Below are 22,866 nucleotides of genomic sequence, written 5' to 3'. Positions count from 1 at the left end.
CGGGCCCAGAATCATCCAACACTCCTCATATGATAAGCCTATCAATCCCAGAGTCATTCCCATGAATCTCCTTTGGACCCTCTCCAATGTAAGCACATCTTTTCTTAGATAAGGAGCCCAAAACTCTCACAATATGACAAGTGAAGCCTCACCAGTGCCTTATAAAGGCTCATCATTACATTCTTGTTTTTGTATTCCAATCCTCTTGAAATGAATCCTAACTTTGCATTTGCCTTCCTGCCCACTGATTCAATCTGCAAATTAACCTTTAGGGAATTCTGCACAAGGATTTCCAAATCCATTTTTGAATTTTTTCTCCATTTTGAAAATGGTCAATCCTTTCATTTCTTCTAAGTGCATGACCATACACTTCCTGACACTGCATTCCATCTGCCACTTCTTTGCCCATTCTCCTAACCTGCCTAAGCTCTTCTGTAGCCTGTCTGTTTCCTCAACATTACCTGCCCCTCAACCTATCTTCGCATCGTCCGCAAACTTGGCCCGAAAGCCATCAATTCCTTCATCCAAGTCATGGACCTATCGGGTAGAAAGAAGTGGTCCCAACACAGACCCCTGTGGAACACCAATAGTCACTGACAGCTAATCCAAAAACACTTTCTTTATTCCCACTCTTCGCCTCCTGCCAATGAGCCAATGCTCTTTCCATGCTAGTATCTTTCCTGTAATGGCTGGCTGGTGGCGTGGTGGCATCAGTGACGGACTTCGGAGTGAAGGCTCCCGAGTTCAAATCCAGCTGGCTCCCTTGCACGCTTTCCATCTGTGCTGGGTTGAGCGTCGAGCTAGCAACTCAGCCTCGTAAAAATAAGAAAGCCTGCTAAAAAAAAACGTCGTCACGACTGCGTCCCGATGACTCCACTTGGAGTTATGGGCTTTCTTCTTCATCCTTCCTGTAATACCATAGGATCTTAACTTGCTAGGCAGCCTCATGTGTGTGGAACTGTCAAAGGCCCTATGAAAATCCCAGCACACAACATACGCCAATTCTCCTTTATCTAACCTAGTTATTTCTTCAAAGAATTCCAATAGATTTGTCAGACAAAGATTTTCCTTAAGGAAATCACGCTGACTTTGGCCCCTGTGCCTCCAAGCATCCTGAAATCACATCTTTAACAATCAAATCCATCATGTTCTCAACCACTGAGGTCACACTAACTGGCCTGTAATTTCCTTTCTTCTGCCTCTCTCCCTGAAGAGTGGAGTGACATTTACAATTTTCCAGTCCTCTGGAACAATGCCAGAATCCATTAGCTCTTGAAAGGAATTTACTAATGCTTCCGTGCTTTGTGGTCTCCGGGAGGATTCCAGGAGGCAGAGGCATCGTGAGGGTCAATGTGCCTGTTCCATTTTAGTTTTTTTTTGCAGGGAGGTAGGATTTGGGGATGATCATGTTACCTTTCATTTCTTTCTTGGTTGCATGGCTTCCCAGAGAATTGAAGAATTTCAGAGTTGTATACTTTGATAATAAATGAATCATTGAACCATTAAATGCCACCATTTTCAAAACCTCGGCTTGTCGACCATCTGGTCCAAGTGACTTGTCTAACTTCAGACCTTTCAGCTTCTCAAGCACTTCTCCCTAGTAATGGCAACCTCACTCACTTCTGCCCTCTGACATTCTTAAACCTCCAGCATACTGCTAGTGTCTTCCACAGTGAAGATCAATGCAAAATGCTTATTCAGCTCGTCTACCATTTCTTTGTCTATTACTACCTCTCCAGCATAATTTTACAGTGGTCCAATATCTTAATTTCAGCTCTCTTTTACTCTATGTATCTGAAGAAACTTTTGGTATCTGCTATAATATTATTGGCAAGCTTGCCTTCATATTCCATCTTTTCCTCCTTTATGACTTTTTAGTTGCCATCTGTTGAGGTGTGTGTGTGTGTGCCAGGAGTCCATTATTGCATCTTCTCACAAAGTGAATGACTCCCCTTAATGTTCCAAGTGCACAATTTTAATATATTACTGGTCATAACCCTTTATAACAATCATTTGACTCCGGAGGATAAGAAACCCGACTTAAGATCAGCTGAGCAGCAATAAGTAAATAAGAAAAAAAACACACAAAAAAGAACAAAGTGCCAACAGCGCTGAACAAGAGGACTTACCCCACACTTAAAGGGGATATCTGAACCTTCTAGCACCCCATATTCTGCCCCACTGCCAATATGGCTTTTAACACAGTCAAAGATAAAAACAGGGCGTAATTTATCAATCCACCGATTTGTTACCATCGTGTTTAAGCTCCTTCAGGCTGGAGCAGCACTGCTAATTTAAACAAATAATGAAACCGTATTAATAAAAACAAACACGTTACCCATCCTATAAGATATTTTGCCGTTGAGTAAAGAAAAGGTAAAATAAAGCGACCATCGAGCACGTTATTGTCTATAACCAGGGCTACACAATATATACATTCTTCATCCCAACGTGTCCACAAAAGTTTTTAACTTTGTCAGGAGAATCAAATATCTTGGTGGCCCCGTTGTAGGTGATTTCCAGCGCTGCTGGGTACAGCATAAAGTACTGGATTCTGGATTCTCTCAGCGGCTTCTTTACCTGGTCGAATTCCTTGCGCTTCCAAATAACTGCTGCCGAGAAATCCTGAAAACACAGAAGCCTGGATCCCTCATATATTAAAGCCTGGGCATCAGTCCCGCAGTGCCTCGAAGCCTCCATCACTCTTTGCTTATCACCGAAATTATGGAACCTCACGAGGACAGGTCGAAGGTGTTGGTCTAGGACGGGTTTTGGAGCCAACGTACAATGAGGTCTTTCCACTTTAATGCGTCCAGCCTTGGTTTCCAAATCAAGGAAATTAGGCAGCCAGCCCTCAAAAAGCTTTGCTGGCTGTCTGCCTTCTGTACCTTCAGGTAGACTGATGATCTGTATATTCTTTCTCCTACCTCTATTCTCAAGATCATCGATATGGTCAGACAGGCTTTGAACTTGCTTTTCCAGACCCAGATGCGGCTTTGGGCTCGATCAGTTACAGTTTCTACCACGGAGACTCGGCCCTCAGCCTCGGTCGTTCTTGTATCAAGATTTTTACGCTCCAATGTGTGGTTCTGGAGTGTTAGAGAGAGTGGACCCAGCTTCTCGTCCATCGTTTTGGAAATGTTCTCCGTAACTTCCTGAGTTACTGGATGAAAAGCAGGGTCCAACATGTTAGCATAGCTAGCAGCAGCTAGCTCCTCAGCCCCTGGCGAGTGCTCTGTGTAGTCCATCTTGGCTGCCTTTTTAGTACTTTTTGATGGCAAGGTGTTGAAGCAGCTTAAAAAAAAATACTCATCAATGTTCATGTTATTAAATCCGACCCTTGGGCATTTAAAAAAAAGTTGAAACGGATAGGTTTATATGTGAAATTATCAGTGTTGCAGTGCTGAGCTCAGCAAAGCAGACCTTTCACTGCACCACCATCTTGCAAAATCTCCATCCTCTTATAAAGTAATTACATTGATATGACACTGAGTTAGGATAAATCTAATATTAAAATGTCTGGAATACTCAAGAGGGCTGAAGCAGTACTTCCAGAAAGGCATATCAAGTGGTAACAAATATCAGCAGTCCCAGGTGTCCATTTTGCACTGGCCCTAGTGGCCACATGTCTTCATGACTATCACCATTACTCACATTTTTCTTTCCAGACTAGGAGTTGAGATGTAGAAAGTCTCAAATGTCCAGTATGTAAATACAAAAAGCAAGTGGTGGATCACCTATTTACTATGCTGTCTTTTAAAGGTAGAGGAGGTGGAGTATACTTTATAATTAACTCCTCATTATGCACAAATGTGGTGGTTCTGTCTCAATTCTGCTCACTTGAACCAAAAACCTCTAGCATTCAAGGGCTGTCCATTTCTCAGCCATCATCTTGGTAACGGTGTACATTCCATCTCGGGCCCATGTCAAAAAGGTGCAAGACAGACAGAGCGATATAACCGACAGGCATGAAACGGCACTGTCTGATGCCTTCCCCATAATCTTGGGGGGGATTTTAACCAGGCCATCTTGGAAAAAGTGTCTAAATAATTATCACCAACATATTACTTTTGGCTCCTCTGGTTCTACCATACTGGACCACTGTGAAAATGCCATCATGAGTGCTTACTGTGACATCCCATGCTTACACTTTGGAAAGTCTGATGACCCCTAGCTGTACTTCTACTCAGAGTCTGAAGACTGGAGCTCCAGTAGAGAGGACCAAGAAGGTATGGACAAAGGAGGCGAAAGGAGTTTTGAGTCAGTGGACTGGACAGTATCCAGGGATTCATCTTTGAAAATGAATGAATATGCCACAGTTGACACTGACTTCATTAAATTTGTGTTGGGCACATGGTCAAGTGGTTAAGGCGTTTGTCTAGTTATCTCAAGGTCGCTAGTTCGAACCTCAGCTGTGGCAGCGTGTTTATGTCCTTGAGCAAGGCACTTAATCACACATTGATCTAGTCTGTGCGAGGAGTGGCGCCCCACACAGACTTCCAATCTGTGCCTTGTAAGGCGTGAAAATGCCCGACGCAGGCCTCTCATGGTCTGAATCGATGTTCCCTCCCCTCCCTCCCTCATTAAAGCCTGTGTGGATGAGTGTACGTCTATGAAAATGTATCATGCATATCTGAACCAGATTTGTGGTCTACTGATGGCTAGATCTGTGGCATTTAAGTCTGGTGATCCAGGACTGTACAAGAAGGCCCGGTACGACTTGCGGAGGGCTAACTCGAGAGCAAAAGAACAATTTTGACTGAGGATAGAGATGAAATCTAATGCACATCAACTCTGGGTAGGGTTTGCAGACTATTACTTCCTACAAAGTGAAACCTAACAACATGAATGGCAGCAATACTTCACTCCCAGAAGAGGTTTACATCCTAGGCTGGCTTTGAAAGGCAGAATAAAACCACAGCTATGAGGATCCCTGCAGCACTTGGTGATCCTGTGATCTCTGTTTTGGAGGCTGACATCAGGACATCTTTCAAGGAGGTGAACCTGGCAAAGTGACAGGCCCCACTGGTGTACCTGGTAGGCCTCTGAAAGCCCATGACAACCAACTAGTGGGGGTGTTCAAAGCCATTTTCAAACTCTCATTGCTACAACTGGAAGTTCCCACCTGCTTCAAAAGGGCAGTAGTCATACTACTGCCCAAGAAGAGCAGGATGAGCTGCCTTTACGACTATTGTCGAGTACCACTCACATCTAAGGTGATGAAGTGCTTCAAGAGATTTGGTTATGGCTACAATTAACTCCTGCCTAAGCAAGGACCTAGACCCACTGCAACTTGCCTATCACCACAATAGGTCTACAGTGGATGCAATCTCATTGGCTTTTCGTGCAGTCTTGCATCACCTGGATAGTACTAATATTTATATTGGGCTGCTGTTTAGTGACTCCAGCTCAGTGTTTAACACTTGCTCAGCTGTGAGGTTCTGGCTTTATAAGGATAGTGCTGTACCCTCCTTTATTTCCACATCTGATTCTCTCAGGCAAGACTTTTTCTTTATATAACTCCTGCTCCCCTGCTGAGTGCCCAATTACCACTGTCTTCTGATATCCCTGGTTTAGTTGTGATATGAACTTTGACTTCAGTATCTCCGTTGGCTTCATACTGGGAAATCTTTCATGCTTCTGTTAGTGGTGGGCCTGACTTCTGTTGATAACTGCTTCATGTGCAAGTTGGGCTACTGAAACCATTGATGGATGAAATAATTTTGATCCTGCTATGATGTAGCAAAACCAGTCCTATCTGATGTACTCTACTATTTCCAATATAGCTATGGCATTTGTCTAAAGGCCGGAGGAGAAGAGAAACAGCGTGCCGCACGTGGGCAGCCCTCCGATGAAAAATGATATTGTATCTGTTAAATAGGGCCGTGGACAATTCTGATTTGATGAAGATGGACGTGAAAGCACAGAGGAACATCTGGAAAAATTTCTGAAACGCTTGTTCGCTGCTGTCGTTACTGTGCGGTCCGGAATCTTTCGGAGCATAGGCCTCAAAATCCCTGGCTTTGCCTGCTGTTGGCGACTGAGAAGGAGGTCGAATCGTTTGGATAGTGATGTTGCTCAGTACTTGGTGTCGGAGAGCTGATCAGAGCTCGAAGTTTTCAGATGACTCAGAGTCGGACCGTGGTTGGGTATGGCAGGGAGAGTTTTTCTTCCTTCTCCCGTCTGCGTGAGATGTGGGACGTTTGAGAGATTTTGAACTTTTACTGTGCTCATGGACTTCTTCATCAAGTTATGGCATTGTTGCACTGTTGTAACTATATGTTATAATTATGTGGTTTTGTTAGTTTTCTTCAGTTTTTGTCTGTCCTGTGTTTTGTGATATCACACCGGAGGAAATATTGTATCATTTCTTAATGCATGCATTACTAAATGACAATAAAAGAGGACTGCGTGTCTTCATAATCTAAATCTAAATATAGTCTCCAAGATGTATTCATAGAATTTGGTTCTTTCAGCTCACCTTCAGTGAACAACACCTTCTAGAATTCTATATAGTCACATCACGTTTCAGTAGCACGTGATTCATTTATTTTTATTGTACTGTCTCAAGATTAATGATGAAAGGTTTGTAGACATTGTCTTTGTGGACTTGTCTGCAAGAGTGGGTGGTCCAGAAGGTTAAGTTATTTGGCATTCCGATGAAGCAGTAAATAGGATTCAGCATTAACTTAATTGCAGAAATCAGAATGGTAGTAGATGGGTGATTCTTTGACTGGAGGCCTGTGACTAGTGGTGTGCCGCAGGAACTGGCACTTAGTCCATTAATGTTTATCATCTAAATCATCAATATAGGTGATAATGTGTTAAACTGGATCCTCCGATTTGCGGTTGGCACCAAAACTGTGGGTGTACTGAACAGCAAGGAAGGTTCTCAAAACTTGCAGGATGATCAGGACCAGCCTGGAAAATGGGAGACGGAGTTTAATGCAGACAGGTGTGCAGTGTAAAGCTATATTTGTGGTGAGAGGAGGTTATGGATTTTAGTAAATGAGTCTTGGTTAGCTGTTGCCTGTGTAGACATTGTCCCACATTAGAAGTCTATTCTAAGTATGGTGTCCTGCAAGCTCAGGATTGATGAGGTCTTGGAATTTCAGTCCTTCTGTACCTCCTGCCAGATGGTCCCCTTGTCTGCCTAGTAACTCTTTGATGCCTAAAGTCCGTTTCCATGCAATCCACCATGAAAGCAATTGGAACGCAAATCTGATAACAGAAATTGTTGAAGCTACTCAGCAGGTCAGTCAGCATTTGGGGAGAGAAAAATAGAGCTAATATGACCTCTCATCAGGATTGATTTATTGTATTTGCAGCTTATTGGTTTACAGAAGCCATGGATATAAGGAAGTCTTAGACGTGAACAATATGTAGAGTAGACTACTGAGACTACAGATAGCAATGGGGCGGTTTGCAGCTGCAGTCTTGTTGACTGCTGAACTAGCATGACTTCCAGGAGAAATAGCAGCAATTTGTTAGATCTGGAATAAAGGTACCAGGGCAGGTTGTGGAAAAGTCATTATTTGTATATAAGTGATTATGGTCATATTAAAAATAAACATGATGTACCAACTTGGTATAATTCATAGCTAGTATACTAAGTAGTAATAAATAGATAACAATTTTGATACTTGTTTTGTATTGATGGCATTTCAATGAGAAATGTCAGTTTAGAGTTTGCATTTATTGTTATTATTTGGCAATGTTGAGAGAAGATAGAGAAATATATCCTCCTTCTGCAACTAATATTTTTCCATTTGTATTTAACAGCCATTTCATTGCGGAGTGGCCACAGCACCAGACGTTGCAGAAAGGACGAAGGCAGGCTTTACGGGGGCCTGCCTACATGTTTAATGACAGGTCCACAAGCCTAACGCCTGAAGAAGAGAGGTTTCTAGATGCAGCTGAATATGGCAATGTCCCTGTGGTCAGAAGGATGCTGGAGGAATCCGAGACGCTCAACGTAAATTGTGTTGATTACATGGGCCAGAATGCATTGCAGTTGGCTGTAGCAAATGAACATTTGGAGATCATAGAACTCTTGTTGAAAGTTGACAATCTCTCTCGTGTTGGGGATGGTTTACTATTGGCCATCAGTAAGGGATATGTGCGAATAGTTGAGGCCATCTTGAATCATAAGTTATTTGCCACTAAGCATGCACTGACTTTGACCCCAGAGCAATATCAACCAGAATTCAATGATTTTTATGCCTATGATGAAGATGGTACCAGGTTTTCCCATGATGTCACTCCTATTATCCTGGCAGCGCACTGCCAAGATTATGAAATTGTTCACATCTTACTGAGGAGGGGAGCCCGTATTAACAGGCCACATGATTATTTTTGCAAATGCCAAGTGTGTACTGAGAATCAACTGAAGGACTCCTTCAGCCATTCAAGATCTCGAATAAATGCCTACAGAGGCTTAGCAAGTCCTGCCTACTTGTCCCTCTCCAGTGAGGATCCTGTGCTTACAGCTCTGGAGCTCAGTAATGAGCTCAGTGTATTGGCCAATATTGAGAAGGAATTTAAGGTAAGTGAAAGTTTAAAAAGAATAATCTACTATTGGCATTAACTTACTAATATGATGAACTGATAAATGAGGCTTTGGGTCTACTCCAGCATTTGGATCTGAGCATTCAATTTTTGGTTCAGATTGTTGATCACTTTAATTGTTTGCATGATTTGTGTTTTTTTTCCTTTTTGCATATCAGATGTTGATCTTTCATTTTTATTTTTATTCTTTTTTTTCTCTAATTGGGTTCTTTTGGGTTTCTTGCTTTGTGGCTGCCTGTAAGCAGACGAATCTCAAGGTTGTATAATTTGTACATTCTTTGATAATAAAAGTATTTTAAATCTTTGAACTCTATAGTGGTCGGAAGACTCAACATTATTATCTATCTTAACCATGTATTCTGCAACTTAGAATCTGTTGACCAAGACCTGTGACTCCTTGTTTGCTGATAGATAATTAACCTTTATGCTCACTGTTTTCAAAGAAGAAAATCACACTCAAAATATAATCTTTGCCTGCAGCCTCTGTTTATTAACTATAAAACTGAACCTATCTGCCATATTTGGCAATATCTTTTTTCACTCAAAACTTGTTTTCATTGATCTTTGGTCTTCTCTTGTTGGATTGAAGAGAGATCCATGTGGCAGCAAGTATGAAAGGGCTCATCATGGAAGATATTAGCTATTAGGACTTATAGGGACTTAGGGAGGAGCATGGTCCATGAACTGAGTTTCACCAATACACAGTGCACTGAGATCTGTCATCTTCCGTAATCTCAGAGCGTCTCAGATCAAGCCTCAGGCCATTCCAGTCTGCAGCCAATGACCTCTGCCACGACTCTGTGTATGCTGCTCACAACTGAATTAGGGAGGTCACCCAAACATCATACAAGAAGAAAGGGCTTGGTATCATTCTTCCACAGTCTGGAGGAAGAGATTGACTGAACCCAAAGAATTTCTAGTATTGCAGTTTTCTGGAAAGTTAAGTATTTGCAACCTGGACAGAGATGGGGAGTTTCAGTCTTGGCCCAGTCCTTTCAAGCAACCTCCTACTGGGGAAGTATGTCTGTTCCCTTGTGCAATCACAGTGGCCTCTCATGGACTTCTCTTCTCTGAAGAACCTAAGGTCTTTGTTAATGAATGTGGGTGCATTATCTTCCCCCACCACCCCTTTGTCCCCTGCACCTTTCTCTTCCATTCTCTCAGTCAGCCATTTTCCAGAGAGCAACCCTTTCTGAAGGTTGCAACAGTGCTGTCTATGGTAGACATTTCCTTTTAAGGCTGACTCCCAAGGGGACATCTGCACTGGCAAATCGCCCTGCTTTCAGGAACTACAGTAGTGTGCAGTGTGCAGGGGAACACTGCAATTTCATAGGGAAACCTGACAAAACAATCATGCTGCCAATTTTGAAAACAAAGTGATTATGTTTTAACAGTCCTGAATAAGAGCAGAAAAAACATTTATACCTTTGTGACTTCTTCACAGCTTATTTTCCCACTTGGTTTTGCATCATGAACAGATTTGGATATGTTGCATTTCTATCTGTTAATCTGTCTTTGATGTAAACTGTCAACTGCTGAATGTTCCAGTTCCTGTTCGCCATTATATCAGCAAAACATATCATGGCGTTTGTCAAAGTTGATTTTTTTTTCCCTTCAAAACACTAAACTGATTCTTTCTCATACAATTTTGTAAAATTCAGACTCAGAATAAAATTCACTACTTTATCAATTCTACATCAAAATATACAACAAAATGCTTCATCTGTTAACAACCGACATCACCTAAGCACGTGCTGGTGGCAGCCCACGTTGTTACTGTAGCCTTTCTGATGAATTCCAGTAACTAATGTCAGGCCATCTAGTTCATTGTTCCCCTCTTTTCATTTTTCTCTCATGCTTTTCATCTGCTGCCTCTGAGATAGTATGGATTGGAGGAGGTAGTGATGGCAAGGATTGTACAGGATGGTGAGAACTCAAAGCCTTCAGTGATCTGGTTCACTGCCTTGGAATATTAAATGAAGCTACAGATGTAAACAACATTCTATTATCATACTTAAAGCAATTTAATTTTGTATCTTCATTGTGTTGTATGATGTGTGCAATCGTGGTCTTCCATCTGTCTTTAAATTGCCTGTGCGGAAGATTACTTTCATACTATTCTTGTTCTTTCTCTATCTATGGCCTTGATTGTTCTTGGCAATCTTTCTACAGAAGTGGTTTCCATTGCCACCTTCTGGGTAGTGCCTTTGCAAGATAGGTGGCCCTAGCCATTGTCAATACTCTTCAGAGACTGTCTGCCTGGTATCAGTGGTTGTGTAACCAGATCCTGTGATATGTGCCAGCTGCTCATATAACCATCCATCACCTGCTTCCATGGCTCCATGTGATCCTGATCTTGGGGGGGTGGCGGGATTAAGCAGGTGCCTGAGGGTGACCTGCAGGCTAGCAGAGGGAAGGAGCGCCTCATACCTCTGGTAAAGACTTGTCTCCATCCTGCCACCCAATACTGACTTTGTATAGTATAGCAAAAAGGAGCCTATTTATGTAAACTAGTGTTAACAATTTAACTCCTGGGTTATATACATTAATACTGTACAACAAAAGGTAAAAGTTGTAAAATACTTTATGTAATTTGAGGAGGTGATACAAAAATTGAATATCTTGATGTTATAGTGCAGCAGGCTGGTGCTGAATGTTGAGATATACCTTGTTATTAATTCTCCAGACTCAAATGTTTGGTATCGGCCAGTGTGTGAGGAATTTTTCAGCTTTGGTCCTGCAGAGGAATAATCAGTATTGTTTGTGACAGTAGAATTGCATTGGTGCTAGAATAAGTGTTTGCAGAGTCTGGGTGTTTCTTTTCTCTAGCCTCTTTATATCCAACAGATGAGCAAATGGTATCCCTGCAGTACTTGTGTAGTAGAACTACTTTTGCTTCCCATAGAAACCCTGACATAGTTGCTTTATTCTGCAGGCTTGGTTATAAATTCCTATCGCTGTTTGTCACATCCTTACTTTCCAGAATTTCTGTACATAACAATCCATACTAAACTAAACCAAACCTCTTCCTTTCTTCTAATGTCCCACTCTGTCTCTGCTGTACCCACACTCTTTCAGCAGAGCAAACTCGATGGGCCAAATGGCCCAATTCTGCTCCTATGTCTTAAAGTCATATAGTCTCTCTCCATCATTAATTGATTTGTTTTGTAGTTGCCTGACAATGGCAGATACACATTACACCAATGAATGCATAAAAAGGGATGGTACTAGAAATCAGAAATGGAAAGTGAATTTCATAAAACACTTGGCTGTGAATAGAGCAGGCCGGTTAATACTTTGATCGCATGTCCTTAGTCACCAGTTTTGTGCAGTGTACTTGAAGAGAGATGAAACATTAATGTGTTTCTTTGCTCCTTAGATATTGGCATACTAACTGCTTCTTTTTCTTTTTGGCCCTTGGAGATTATTATGGTTGCTAAGCTGCTACAGAGAAATATGAGAAGAGACACACAAAGATCAAAGAATGTTGTCGGAATAGTTCATGGCATTCTTCTTATCTAAAGTTTTGTTATCTAATCTGTGGTAGCCATGGTAGCATAGTAGTTGCAGTTTGGGGTGTCAGTTCAGTTCTGTCATCTTTAAGGAGTTTGTACGTCCTCCCAATGAATGTGTGGGTTTCTTCTGGGTGCTCCAGTTTCTTCCCACAGTCCAGAGGAGTACTGGTGATTAGATTAATTGGTCATTGTAAATTGTCCTCTGATTAGGCTAGGGTTAAATCGGTAGGAGGGTAGCTAGTGGCCTAGCTCAGAGGGCCAGAAGGGCCTATTCCAAGCTTTATCTTTGAATAAATAATATAAATTGGGAAGAAGTTGAGAAGAATTTAAGAAGGATGAATTCAAAAACAGTGGGAGAAATGTCAAAGAAGCAGTACTGAAGAAGGGTCTCAGCCCGAGACATCAACTGTTTGTTCATTTCAATTGATGTTGCCTGACTTGTTGAGTTCCTCCAGCATTGTGTGTGTCAGTGTCACTGTAGCATCTTGCACTGTGCATGTGCAGAGTGCATGATGTTCATGGGTGTGTGACTGGTGTTGGGAAAATCACATCTGTGCTCAGTGAATCCCATTGAGAAGTCACTGGGAAAACGTTCCAATAGACTTAAACTTCACCACTAATACAATTCAGCCTGCAGAAAAATAAATTCATTTTGCAAATAAAAAAAACTCAATTTCCAACCATGTCCTTTTTATTATTATGTTTTAAAAGATATTAATAAACCTGAGAATTGGGATTTAGCGAAGAGTGATCAAGAAATACAGAATCAGAATCAGGCCTGCATTGTGAAAATTGTGCTTATGTGACAACAGTACAGAGCAAGACATGAGCGTTACTGTGAGTTTAAATAGTTAGATAGATAAATGGTGCAATGTTGTGCTCATGGGTTTATTAACAAGTTGTTCCTCAATCATTGAGTGTCAGTATTCAGGCTCCTATATCTCCCCCCTGATGGTAGTAATGAAAAGAGGGCATGTCCCAGATGTTGAGGGTCTGTAATGATGGATACTACTCTCCTGGAGGATTGCCTCTTCAAGATGTCCTCTTGAAGAACCTGTGATGGAGTTGGTTCAATCTCTTTCAATCCTGCATGTTGGAGGCTGCATACCAGACTGTGATGTAATCAGTCAGAATTCGCTTCACTGTATACCGGTAGAAAATTTCAAGAGTCTTCAAACTCCTAAGGAAGTAGTGCTGCTGGTGTGATTTGTGATTGAATCAATTTATTGGATCTAGGAAAGATCCTCAGGAATTTGAAGATGCTCACCCTTTCCGTTGCTAACCCCTTGTGTGTTCTCCCAATTTCCCTCTTCACAATCTTGTTCTGGTTAAAATTGAATGCAAGGTTGTTGCAATACCACTCAATCGGCTGATCTATCTCGCTTCTCTACATCAGCTTGTCACCTTCGGAGATTCTGCCAACAACAGTGGTGTCACTAGTGATTTATAATTTATAAAGAAAAGGAAACAGAAATATTATTACAGCTTTTATTTTTATTTGTAATTGGGATACCAGAATTGCCAGTACTATCTAGAAGTATAGCTGGGGTTTTGTGACAGTAGATCATATGTACCTCAGCTCTATGCCACTGGATCACCTAACCTTGATCAAAATTCTTCCTGTTTCGTGTGAATTGAATAACAAAATATAAAAGTCAAAAACTAAAACAAAATTGAGAGCTTACAGAATAAAAGAAAAGTTTAAATCAGAACTTTTTTGTAATTGTTCAATACCATTGACCACAAGAGGGTCATTTCTATTACTTCAACAAAAATATCACCAGCACAAATAACTTCTCATTATTTTCAAAATTCTAATTTTATAATTTCTCTGCAAAAAACAGCTTTACAAATATTAAACTCTTCCCTTCAAGAGCAGCACCAAAGCTATTGGACTTTTGAATTGACAGAATGCACAGTACATTGCAAACATGCTGGCGCTGACAATAAATGGTGACGTAACGTTTTGCAGCTAGCTCACAAAACTTCTAGATATGTCTTCTAAACTATTATTGCTGCAATCTGCAGCCCACAATTTTCCTTTAAGGTACCTTTTGAAGTGTCTAATACTAGCAATTTTATGATAACCTGAAGAACTTGGTAGGCCTAGCTCACAGGAATGTAGGTAGGGCACCTTTACGCAGACGAAGGTCCACCATGGCTGAAAGAGAGGTCAAGAATGACGACTCCAAGCCAGTCTAAAATGGTGGGGTGTAAAACTTCTTGTACCCAGTAACTTGTTAGCAAAGGTGCAGTCACTGGAGAACAAGATAGAGGACCTAAGGGCAAGATTGCTGTATCAGAGGGAAATGAGGAATTGCTGCATTCTCTGGATCACAGAGACACAGGCCACCCCCAAACAGGTCAGTTATGGCTGACTGACTAAAGTGCTTCTCAATCCACTAGATGGACTGGTCTGCTGATTTGAAGAGGGCAAGAGGTGAGCATCTGTATTTCATGATAAACTCTTTGTGATGCTTGTTTGTGGTGGTCTTGACACACTGTTGTTCTCCCAAACTGGAACATCTAATGATTAAGTGCCATCCATTCTACTTACTAAAAGCATTTTCCTTCATGATCCTGACCAGTTTACATATTGCCAAAGTGCTCAATATTCAGCGCCTGATGTATTTCGAGTGCTGTGACTAGAAAACAAGAAACAGCCTACCCTGACACCTTTCAAATCAATGGTGGGGACTTCAATCAAGCTTCCTTGAAGAAATCTCTGCCCAGTTATTAATATATCACCTGCAGCACCAAGGGTCCCAACACTTGACTACTGCTACACTACCTCAAGAAATGCCTACCATTCCATCCCTCAACTGCATTTCAGGAAATCTGATTATCTAGCTGTTCCTCTATCTACATAGAGGCAGAGGCTAAGGAACAAGAATCCAAAAGTAAGGACAAAAAAAAAGGTGGCAATGGGAGGTAGAGGAGAAGCTATCAGATTGCTTCAAGTAGTGGACTAAGCCATGTTCGAGGACTCATCAGTGGATCTGAACAAATATGCCATGGTTGTCGTGGACTTTATAAAATCAGTCATAGATAGGTATGTCCACAAAATTCATTTAGAATTTTCTCCAACCAGAAGCCTTGGATGAAGCAAGTGATTTGCCTTATCAGTAGCATTCAGGTCTGGAGACAAAGTGAAATACAAGAGGTCCAGGTACAGCCTCTGGAAAGCCATCTCACATGTGAAGTGGCAATTCTTGACCAAACTTTACTCATTGATGGATGTTTAACAGTGTGGCAGGGCTTGAATGCTATCACCTCCTATAAAGTAAAACCAAACAACATCTGTGACAACAAGATTTTGTTCCCGGATGAGCACAGTGCCCTTTGTGATTGCGCTGACTGGCGAAACGTGTCAGGCACTTTCATGAACTTCACAGCCTTTGCTGCCCCAGTGACTTCAGTCTCTGGGGCTGACATGAGAGCATTCTTCAGGAGAGTGAATCCATGGAAAGCATCTGGCCCCGACAGGATACCAGGCCAGGTACTGAAGACCTGCTCTGATCCAGTGGCTGCATTGTTTACTGATATTGTTAACCTCTCACTTTGGCTGTGTGAGGTACCCACCTGCATCAGGCAGGCCTCAGTAATACTGTGCCCAAGAAGAACATGCCTCAATGACTACCACTCAGTAGCACTTGCATCCACTGTGATGAAAGGTTAGCAATGAAATATACCAACTCCTGCCTGAGAAGTGACTTGGATCTACTCCACTTTGCCTACTGTCACAACAGGTCCATAGCAGGTGCCATTTCATTGGCTCTTCACTCAACCTTACAACGTCTGGACAGTGGAGATGCATACATCAGGATGCTCTTCATTGAGAACAGCTCTGCATTCAGTACCATCATCCCCTCAAAACTAATCAATAAGCTTTAAGTCCTAGGCCTCAATACCTCTTTATGCAACTGGATCTTTGATTTTCTCACTTACAGACCCAGTCAGTTTGGATTAGTACCATCATCTCCACAATAACCATTAGCACAGGTGTACCATAAGGCTGCGGGCTTAGCCCGTGCTGTACTAACTTTGTTCTTAAGACCAGGAGGCTAACCACAGCTGCAATGCAATATTTAAGTTTGCTGACGACACTACTGTCATTGGCCAAGTCAAAAGTAGTGACAAATCAGCATATAAGAGGGTGATTGAAAATACAAGAAGTCTCTGGGAAGCCAGCTGAATGTTGCCACAACAAACACATTTCACTTAGTGTCAGCAAAAACAAAGAGCTGATTATTGACAAGAGGAGTCACCAGAGGCCCATGAGCTAGTGCTCATCAGGGGATCAGAGGTGGAAAGGGTCAGCAACTTGAAATTCCTTGATGCTATCATTTCAGAGGATGTATCTTGGGTCTAGCACGCCTCTACTTTCTTAAGTTTGCGAAGATTGGGCATGTCATCTAAAATTTTATAGAAGTTTGTCAAATGCATGGTGGAGAGTATACTAATAGGTTACATCACAGCCTGCTATGCCCTTGAATGGAAAATCCTACAATAAGTAGCGGATACAGTCCAGTCCATAACAGATAAATTTATCTACATGGAGCGCTGTCCTGAGAGAGCAGCGTCCATCATCAAGGACCCCCAACATCCAAGCCGTGCTCTCTTCTCGCTGTTGCCTTCAGGAAGGAGGTGCTGGTACAGAAACCTGATGACCCACACCACCAGGTTCAGGAGCAGTTATTATGCCCCAACCATCAGGCTTTTGAAACGGGGGGGTGGGGGGTATAACTTCACTCACTCTAACACAAAACTGCTTCCACAGCCTATGGACTCAGTTTCAAAGACTCTTCATCTCATGTTCTTGTTTGCTTATTTATTATTATTTTGGAGGTTTTGTCTTTTTGTATTTAAACAGTTCATTGTCTTTTGCATGTTGATTGTCACCATGTTGTGTGTGTTTCTTTATACTTACTGTGAATACCCACAAAAAATGAATCAGTGTAGCATGTGATATATATGTACTTTGATAGTAAAATTACTTTGAACTTCTGAACACAAGGACAGTACCATTTCTTTGTGCATCTAAATTTTGCTGAAGTTACATATAAAATGTAAGCTCTATACAATTTTGCACCACAGTTTTAAATCAATTTGCAGGAGCCACCCAGAAATAATTTGGTATTGTTCAAATATCATGGACAATGTACCCGATTACCTTTAGCAATTAGCTGTTCAATAAAATTTCATTGCATAGTGTATGTATGTAAATATAGTGCTTCTAATTACAATGTCCCTTCAAAATAGACACAAGGGTTGAGAAACTTGTCTGCTTATTTTAGTTTCTGTCCGGACTGAAAGTGATGAAACACCTTCAGTGCAGTTTGTTTGCTTGTTGTTAAGGAGATCTACCACAGCTGATACCACAATCATATTATCAGACCAGCTGCAGTGTGCCCAGTGTTTCTCATTTGTGAGATCTCCCAATATGCAGCAATTGTTGATCCATCAAATATATCAAAGGGACGAGCAGACAAACTATGCAATGATGCACATTCCTCCAAGCTGTAGGGGGCATAATTCAGCTCAGATCCAGATATCTTTAGTAACTGTATTGTCTAATTCACCTGGAAATACACATTGAGGTTGTCATTGCCACTGCATAGAACCCAAAGAGAAGGTGTGACTCATTCATTCACACTCAGTCTGCTCTGCTCTGGCTCTCTATTTGTTTCTTGCACCCATGCCACCCAGAGTAAAGAAAGTTCAAAGTAAATTTATTATCAAAGTCAATTTATGTCACCATATACAGCTCTGAGATCCATGTTCTTGCAGGCATACTCAGTAAATCCAAGAGCCACAATGGAATCAATGAATTACCGCAAGCAACAGTATGGACAAGTAATCAATATGCAAAAGATGACAATCTGTGCAAATACAAAAGGAAAAAAAATCAGACATAATAAATAAATAAGCAATGAATATTGTACATGAAATGAAGGGTCCTTGAAAGTGACTCCATATGTTGTGGGAACTTTTCAGTGTTTGGGCAAGTGAAGTTGACTGACGTTATCCCCTGATGGTTGATGGGTAATAACTGTTCCTGAATCTGGTAGTGTGAGTCCTGAGGCTCCTGTACTACATTCCTGATGGCAGCACTGAGAGGAGAGTATGAACTGGGTGGTGGGAGTCCCTGATATTCAATGCTGCTTTTCTGTGACAGTACTCCATGTGGGCACGTGGCCAAGTGGTTAAGGTGTTCGACTAGTGATCCTGGTCTCGCAAGACTAACGGATGCCTTTTTTTCACTCCATGTAGATTTGCTAAGTGAAAGGGCGGGCTTTGTCCTTGATGGACTGGGTTGTATCCACTACTTTTTTTTGCAGGATTTTCCATTCAAGCATATTGGTGTTTCCATACCAGGCTGTGATGCTATCAGTCAGTATACAGTACTCTCCCTCACACATCTAGAGAAATTTGTCAAAGTATTGGGTGTAATGATGAATCTTCACAAACTTCTAAGGAAGTAAAGATGCTGCTGTGCTTTCTTTGTACTTGCACTTACATGCTGGGCCTAGGACAGGTCTTTTGAAATGACAACCCTGAGATTCATTTTCGTGTAGGCATACTTGGTAAATTCAAGAACCGTAATAGAATCAATGAAAACCTTGTCCCAACAGGATGGGAAAACAACCAGTATTGAAATAGATAATGAGAACACTTAGTCCTTGTTTATTGTCATTTAGAAATATATGCATGCATTAAGAAATGATACAATGTTCCTCCAGAGTGATATCACAGAAAAACAGGACAAACCAAAGACTAACACTGACAGAACCACATAATTATAACATGTAGTTACAGCAGTGCAAAGCAATACCATAATTTGATAAAGAACAGACCATGGGCATGGTAAAACAAGTTTCAAAGTCCCGAGTCGATTGACTCCCGATAGTCCCGATAGCAGGTGGCAGAAGGGAGAAACTCTCTCTGCCATAAACCTCCAGGTACCGACAACTGCCGATGCGTTGGAAGCACCCGACCACAGCCGACACTGAGTCCATCCGTCCGAAAACTTCGAGCCTCCGACCAGCCCCTCCGATACAGCCTCCCGAAAGAATAATAATAATTAAACACTAAATTTTGAGAGCATTAGATGAAGAGTCCTGCAAGTGTGTCCCCAGCAAATCAGAAATGTGAATCTAAACTTCTGATTGCAGATTTGTAAGGGTGATAGCACAAGGCAAAGTCATTCAGATGTGAAGGGGGAAGAGTGTGCCTGATGTGGATTAAAAAGTCAATCCTACAAATCTTGCACATTGAAGAGGATATCAAAAGATAAGTAGACAAGATGAATCTGCAGGTTTTGAGCCAGTGTTGGGTTTAGAGAAAGCATTGTACCTGGCTGCTGAACAAGGCTAATTCTCTGGAAGAAACAGCCAACTAGATGTACCTACTGTACATCAAGTGGTTGAAGCAAGGGCAGTATAACTTTTAACCAGACACTGTTGTACAATGTAATGTAATTCTGAAGCACGCCATCAGTCTCAGGAAGACCTCAGGAAGATCAGTTTCAAGTCCATGTACTTAATGTATCAAAAGCTTTACTGAAATCTGCTAGAATTCTTCAGGAGTTATTGTACACAAAGGACTGAGAGAAATATCAAAGCCATATTTAGCATATGTAACCCTCAGGTTTGGCTAGTGGCTTAATCTAGGAGAAGACAGCCTCCGGCCCGGACAGGCTTGGAGAAATCTTGTATGGGTGGATGCTGTGTGTTGTGTTCCCCTGTTACAAATTAGTGCCATGAAATAATAAACAGTACACAATATGCAATTAAATGATTGAGCTTTATAATTCTTAATTTGACTATAGGTAAGTGAAGAAACTAAAAAAGAAAAAAGGCCCATTCTCATGAAACAGTCTAATGCGCAACATTGGAGCTCATAGTTCCGTCCATTCATTCCCCATTGACCTCCTCTGAGTGTCTCGGACTCTTGCTCCAGATCCACTCCATCCGGCGGTCTACGAACTCTCTGCACTCGCGTCTTCTCTCTTCATCTCTCGCCGACAAAAGACTGCAAAATCCCTTCTCTCAGACCCACAAGAAAGAACAATATGCCTCTCATTGGATGACGCACATTCCAAAGCCCCTGTTATCTCTAGTCATTACCCAAACACTGCTGCTACAGAGAAACCATTGCATTAGCAGTGAAATCTTACAGAGAGGCAATTAGCATCTACATAATGACAAAATCATGGAGGCAGGCAATGACAAGATTCAATGTAGGCAATAATTTCAGTAACACATCTCACAGAAGAACATGGAGGTGTCACTCATGGTACAGGGAATCCAGAAATAGTGTTTCATTAGATTTCAAGGAGAAATTTAAAGTCAAGTTGGAGAAACTGACTAAGGCAGATATAGTGATCAACTTCAGTTGATATACCAATCCTTTGAGTGTCCAAAGTTAGTATATATTGAGAGGTCAATTTACATAGATGAAACTTTGCCTACCATTTACCCATCCCCCTGTGAAGATGATAAAACTTGTTTTGCCATTAGACAGTGGTCTCAGTATTTTATATGTTGGATACAATGAATGGGTACAGTTTCAATGAGGGGAGATTTAATGAAGCCTGTTTCAATGTGTTATTTTGTTGTTCTTCAGCTGTCCATCGATTTTTTGATGTTAACTGAGGTCTGGGCAAGGTTGTATGGAGGACTGGCAGTTGCCCATGCTGCAAGTCTCCCCTCTCCACGCCACCAATGTTGTCCAAGGGAAGGGTACTAGGATCCATACAGCTTGGCACCGGTGTCATTACAGAGCAATGTGTGGTTAAGTACCTTGCTCTAGGACACAACATGTTGCCTCAGCTGAGGCTCGAACTAGCGACCTTCAGATCACTGGACTGAAGCCTTAACCACTTGGCCACGTGCCAAAATGTTATTTTGTATATGCTGTTGGAAATGAAAGTGACACAGTACCAGACATTTTCTAAAGACCTTCTGCACCTGACTAAGTTCCAATGGGATAAAGATTATGTCAAATGACATATTGATCTTCAGAGAAGTAGGAATTGTTGCAGGGCGGAGAACCCTGATAAGCAGATGCAGGAAGAATTAGCACACATTGAAGTTTAAAGTGAACAAATTCTCCTACCCAGGTAGTTTGCAACCAGACTTATCAAAACCTGGGGTAGTAAGGCAGATGCCATTTTCAATAGATTCTGCGGATGTAGGATTTATCAACTATCCATGCAAATTCCTTCTTCATCTGAGTGACCCACTGGTGTCTCCAGAATAGCATCTGAGAATCAGGGAGTGGGGCTTATACCCTACAGTCGCTGTCAACTGCTGCTGCAGCATTCTCAGAGATGTGGAATGACCCACTGTCATGTACCTGTATAAGCATGAAGCGCTTTCCTTTTAAGAGCTGTAATTGTTGCTTTTGTTAACCAACACCTCTTACTTTAGACACCAACAGAAAATATCAGTGCTAAGGCCAGAAATAGTACAATCAGCATTGGTAATTATTAAAATCATAGGAAATGATCAGTGCATAGTTGCGTGGATTTTCTGTGTGTCATTCACCAGAAGATCCATCTGTGGACTAATTGCCCATTATGAATCCTGTGCTTGTTTAGTAGTCCTACCTAATTTTGTCCTTGATAGCTTTCAAGGTAATCGCTGAGGCGTGTCTCCAATTATAACTGAGTTTTATGATCAGAGTATATTAGGGTGAAAACTGACAACCTTAACCATAAAAAATTTCCTTGTCATAAGCTTATCAAGAATGCTAAGGCCATTAAATAAAATCCTTTATTACAACATTCTTAAACATATGTACACAATAGGTCATATAAATTGCACCCTTTCCACTGTGTATGGAATATTTTGAAGCAAGTGTCTCCTCCTTCCTCACAGCTGGGTGGTTTTCCTTGGTGCTCTTCAGACCTTGTTCCCTCATTTAGCTGTGTACAGCGGTTTCCACCACTAAAGGTTTAACGCCCTCCTCTTTCATCAGTTGCTCTGCCATTATTTTTTTCTTTTTTTTTGTTCTCTTAAATGGTTCATTGCTGTATATTTCTTAAAAACTGTTAGTTTAACTTTGCTCAAATTTTAAGTCTGTTTTGTTTACTTTGCTGTATTTTTAATGCATATTTGTAATTAATAACTCTGAATAACTTGCTCAGGCAGTGTTGTCAGTTTGACCATCAACCGCTGCCTTATTGCTGACCTTCCCTCAGTCTTGAGCTCATTTGTGAGGTAGTATTTTAATGACTGCACAGTGCTCCATTCCAGTCACAATTCTACAGTAATTGAAGAAGCCCATGCCTGCTTCCAGTAAGACCTGAACACCATCAGGCATGAGTTTAAGAAGTGACAATTAATGTTTGCATCCAGTACACTGCACCATACTAATACAGCTCTTCACATGCATCAGCATCTGCTAGGCATAATAAATAGAAAGTGATTTTTGTTTGCCAAAGACAACAACATTTTGGCCTGTATAATGTCAGAAAATCTGGGTATGCAGAATCATGTGTTGTTAATTACTTTGCAACGTCTGATTATGTGGGGAGAAAAGTACTACTTTATTTTATACAATGTGGGTCAATTTATTTGTTTCAGAAGTCAACACATGGGTGACCCTGTGGTGCAGCAGATGGGGCTGCTGCTTTACAGCTCCAGTAACTCTTGTTTGATCCTGACGATAGGTACTGTCTATGTAGATTTTGCACATTGTCCCTTTGACCTGTATGTTTTCTCTGGGTGCTTTAAATTCCTTGTTATTATCAAAAATTCACTAGTTGGTAGATATG

The 22,866-nt window shown here is 41.4% G+C and overlaps 1 protein-coding gene across 1 annotated transcript in view; it reads left to right on the top strand.

The window, feature by feature from the left end:
- The window catches only part of LOC140200763 (short transient receptor potential channel 6-like), a 121,557-nt gene that overhangs the window by 31,786 nt on the left and 66,905 nt on the right, over nt 1–22,866 (top strand). Inside the window, exon 2 of the mRNA XM_072264363.1 lies at nt 7,783–8,545. Within this exon, the coding sequence (XP_072120464.1) occupies nt 7,783–8,545 (763 nt within the window). The remainder of the gene's footprint in view (nt 1–7,782; nt 8,546–22,866) is intronic.

The sequence above is a fragment of the Mobula birostris genome, chromosome 7 (genome assembly GCF_030028105.1).
Source record: "Mobula birostris isolate sMobBir1 chromosome 7, sMobBir1.hap1, whole genome shotgun sequence".
Lineage (NCBI taxonomy): Eukaryota > Metazoa > Chordata > Chondrichthyes > Myliobatiformes > Myliobatidae > Mobula > Mobula birostris.
Note: the sequence above shows the minus strand (reverse complement) of the source record. Positions and strands in the feature narration are given on the sequence as shown.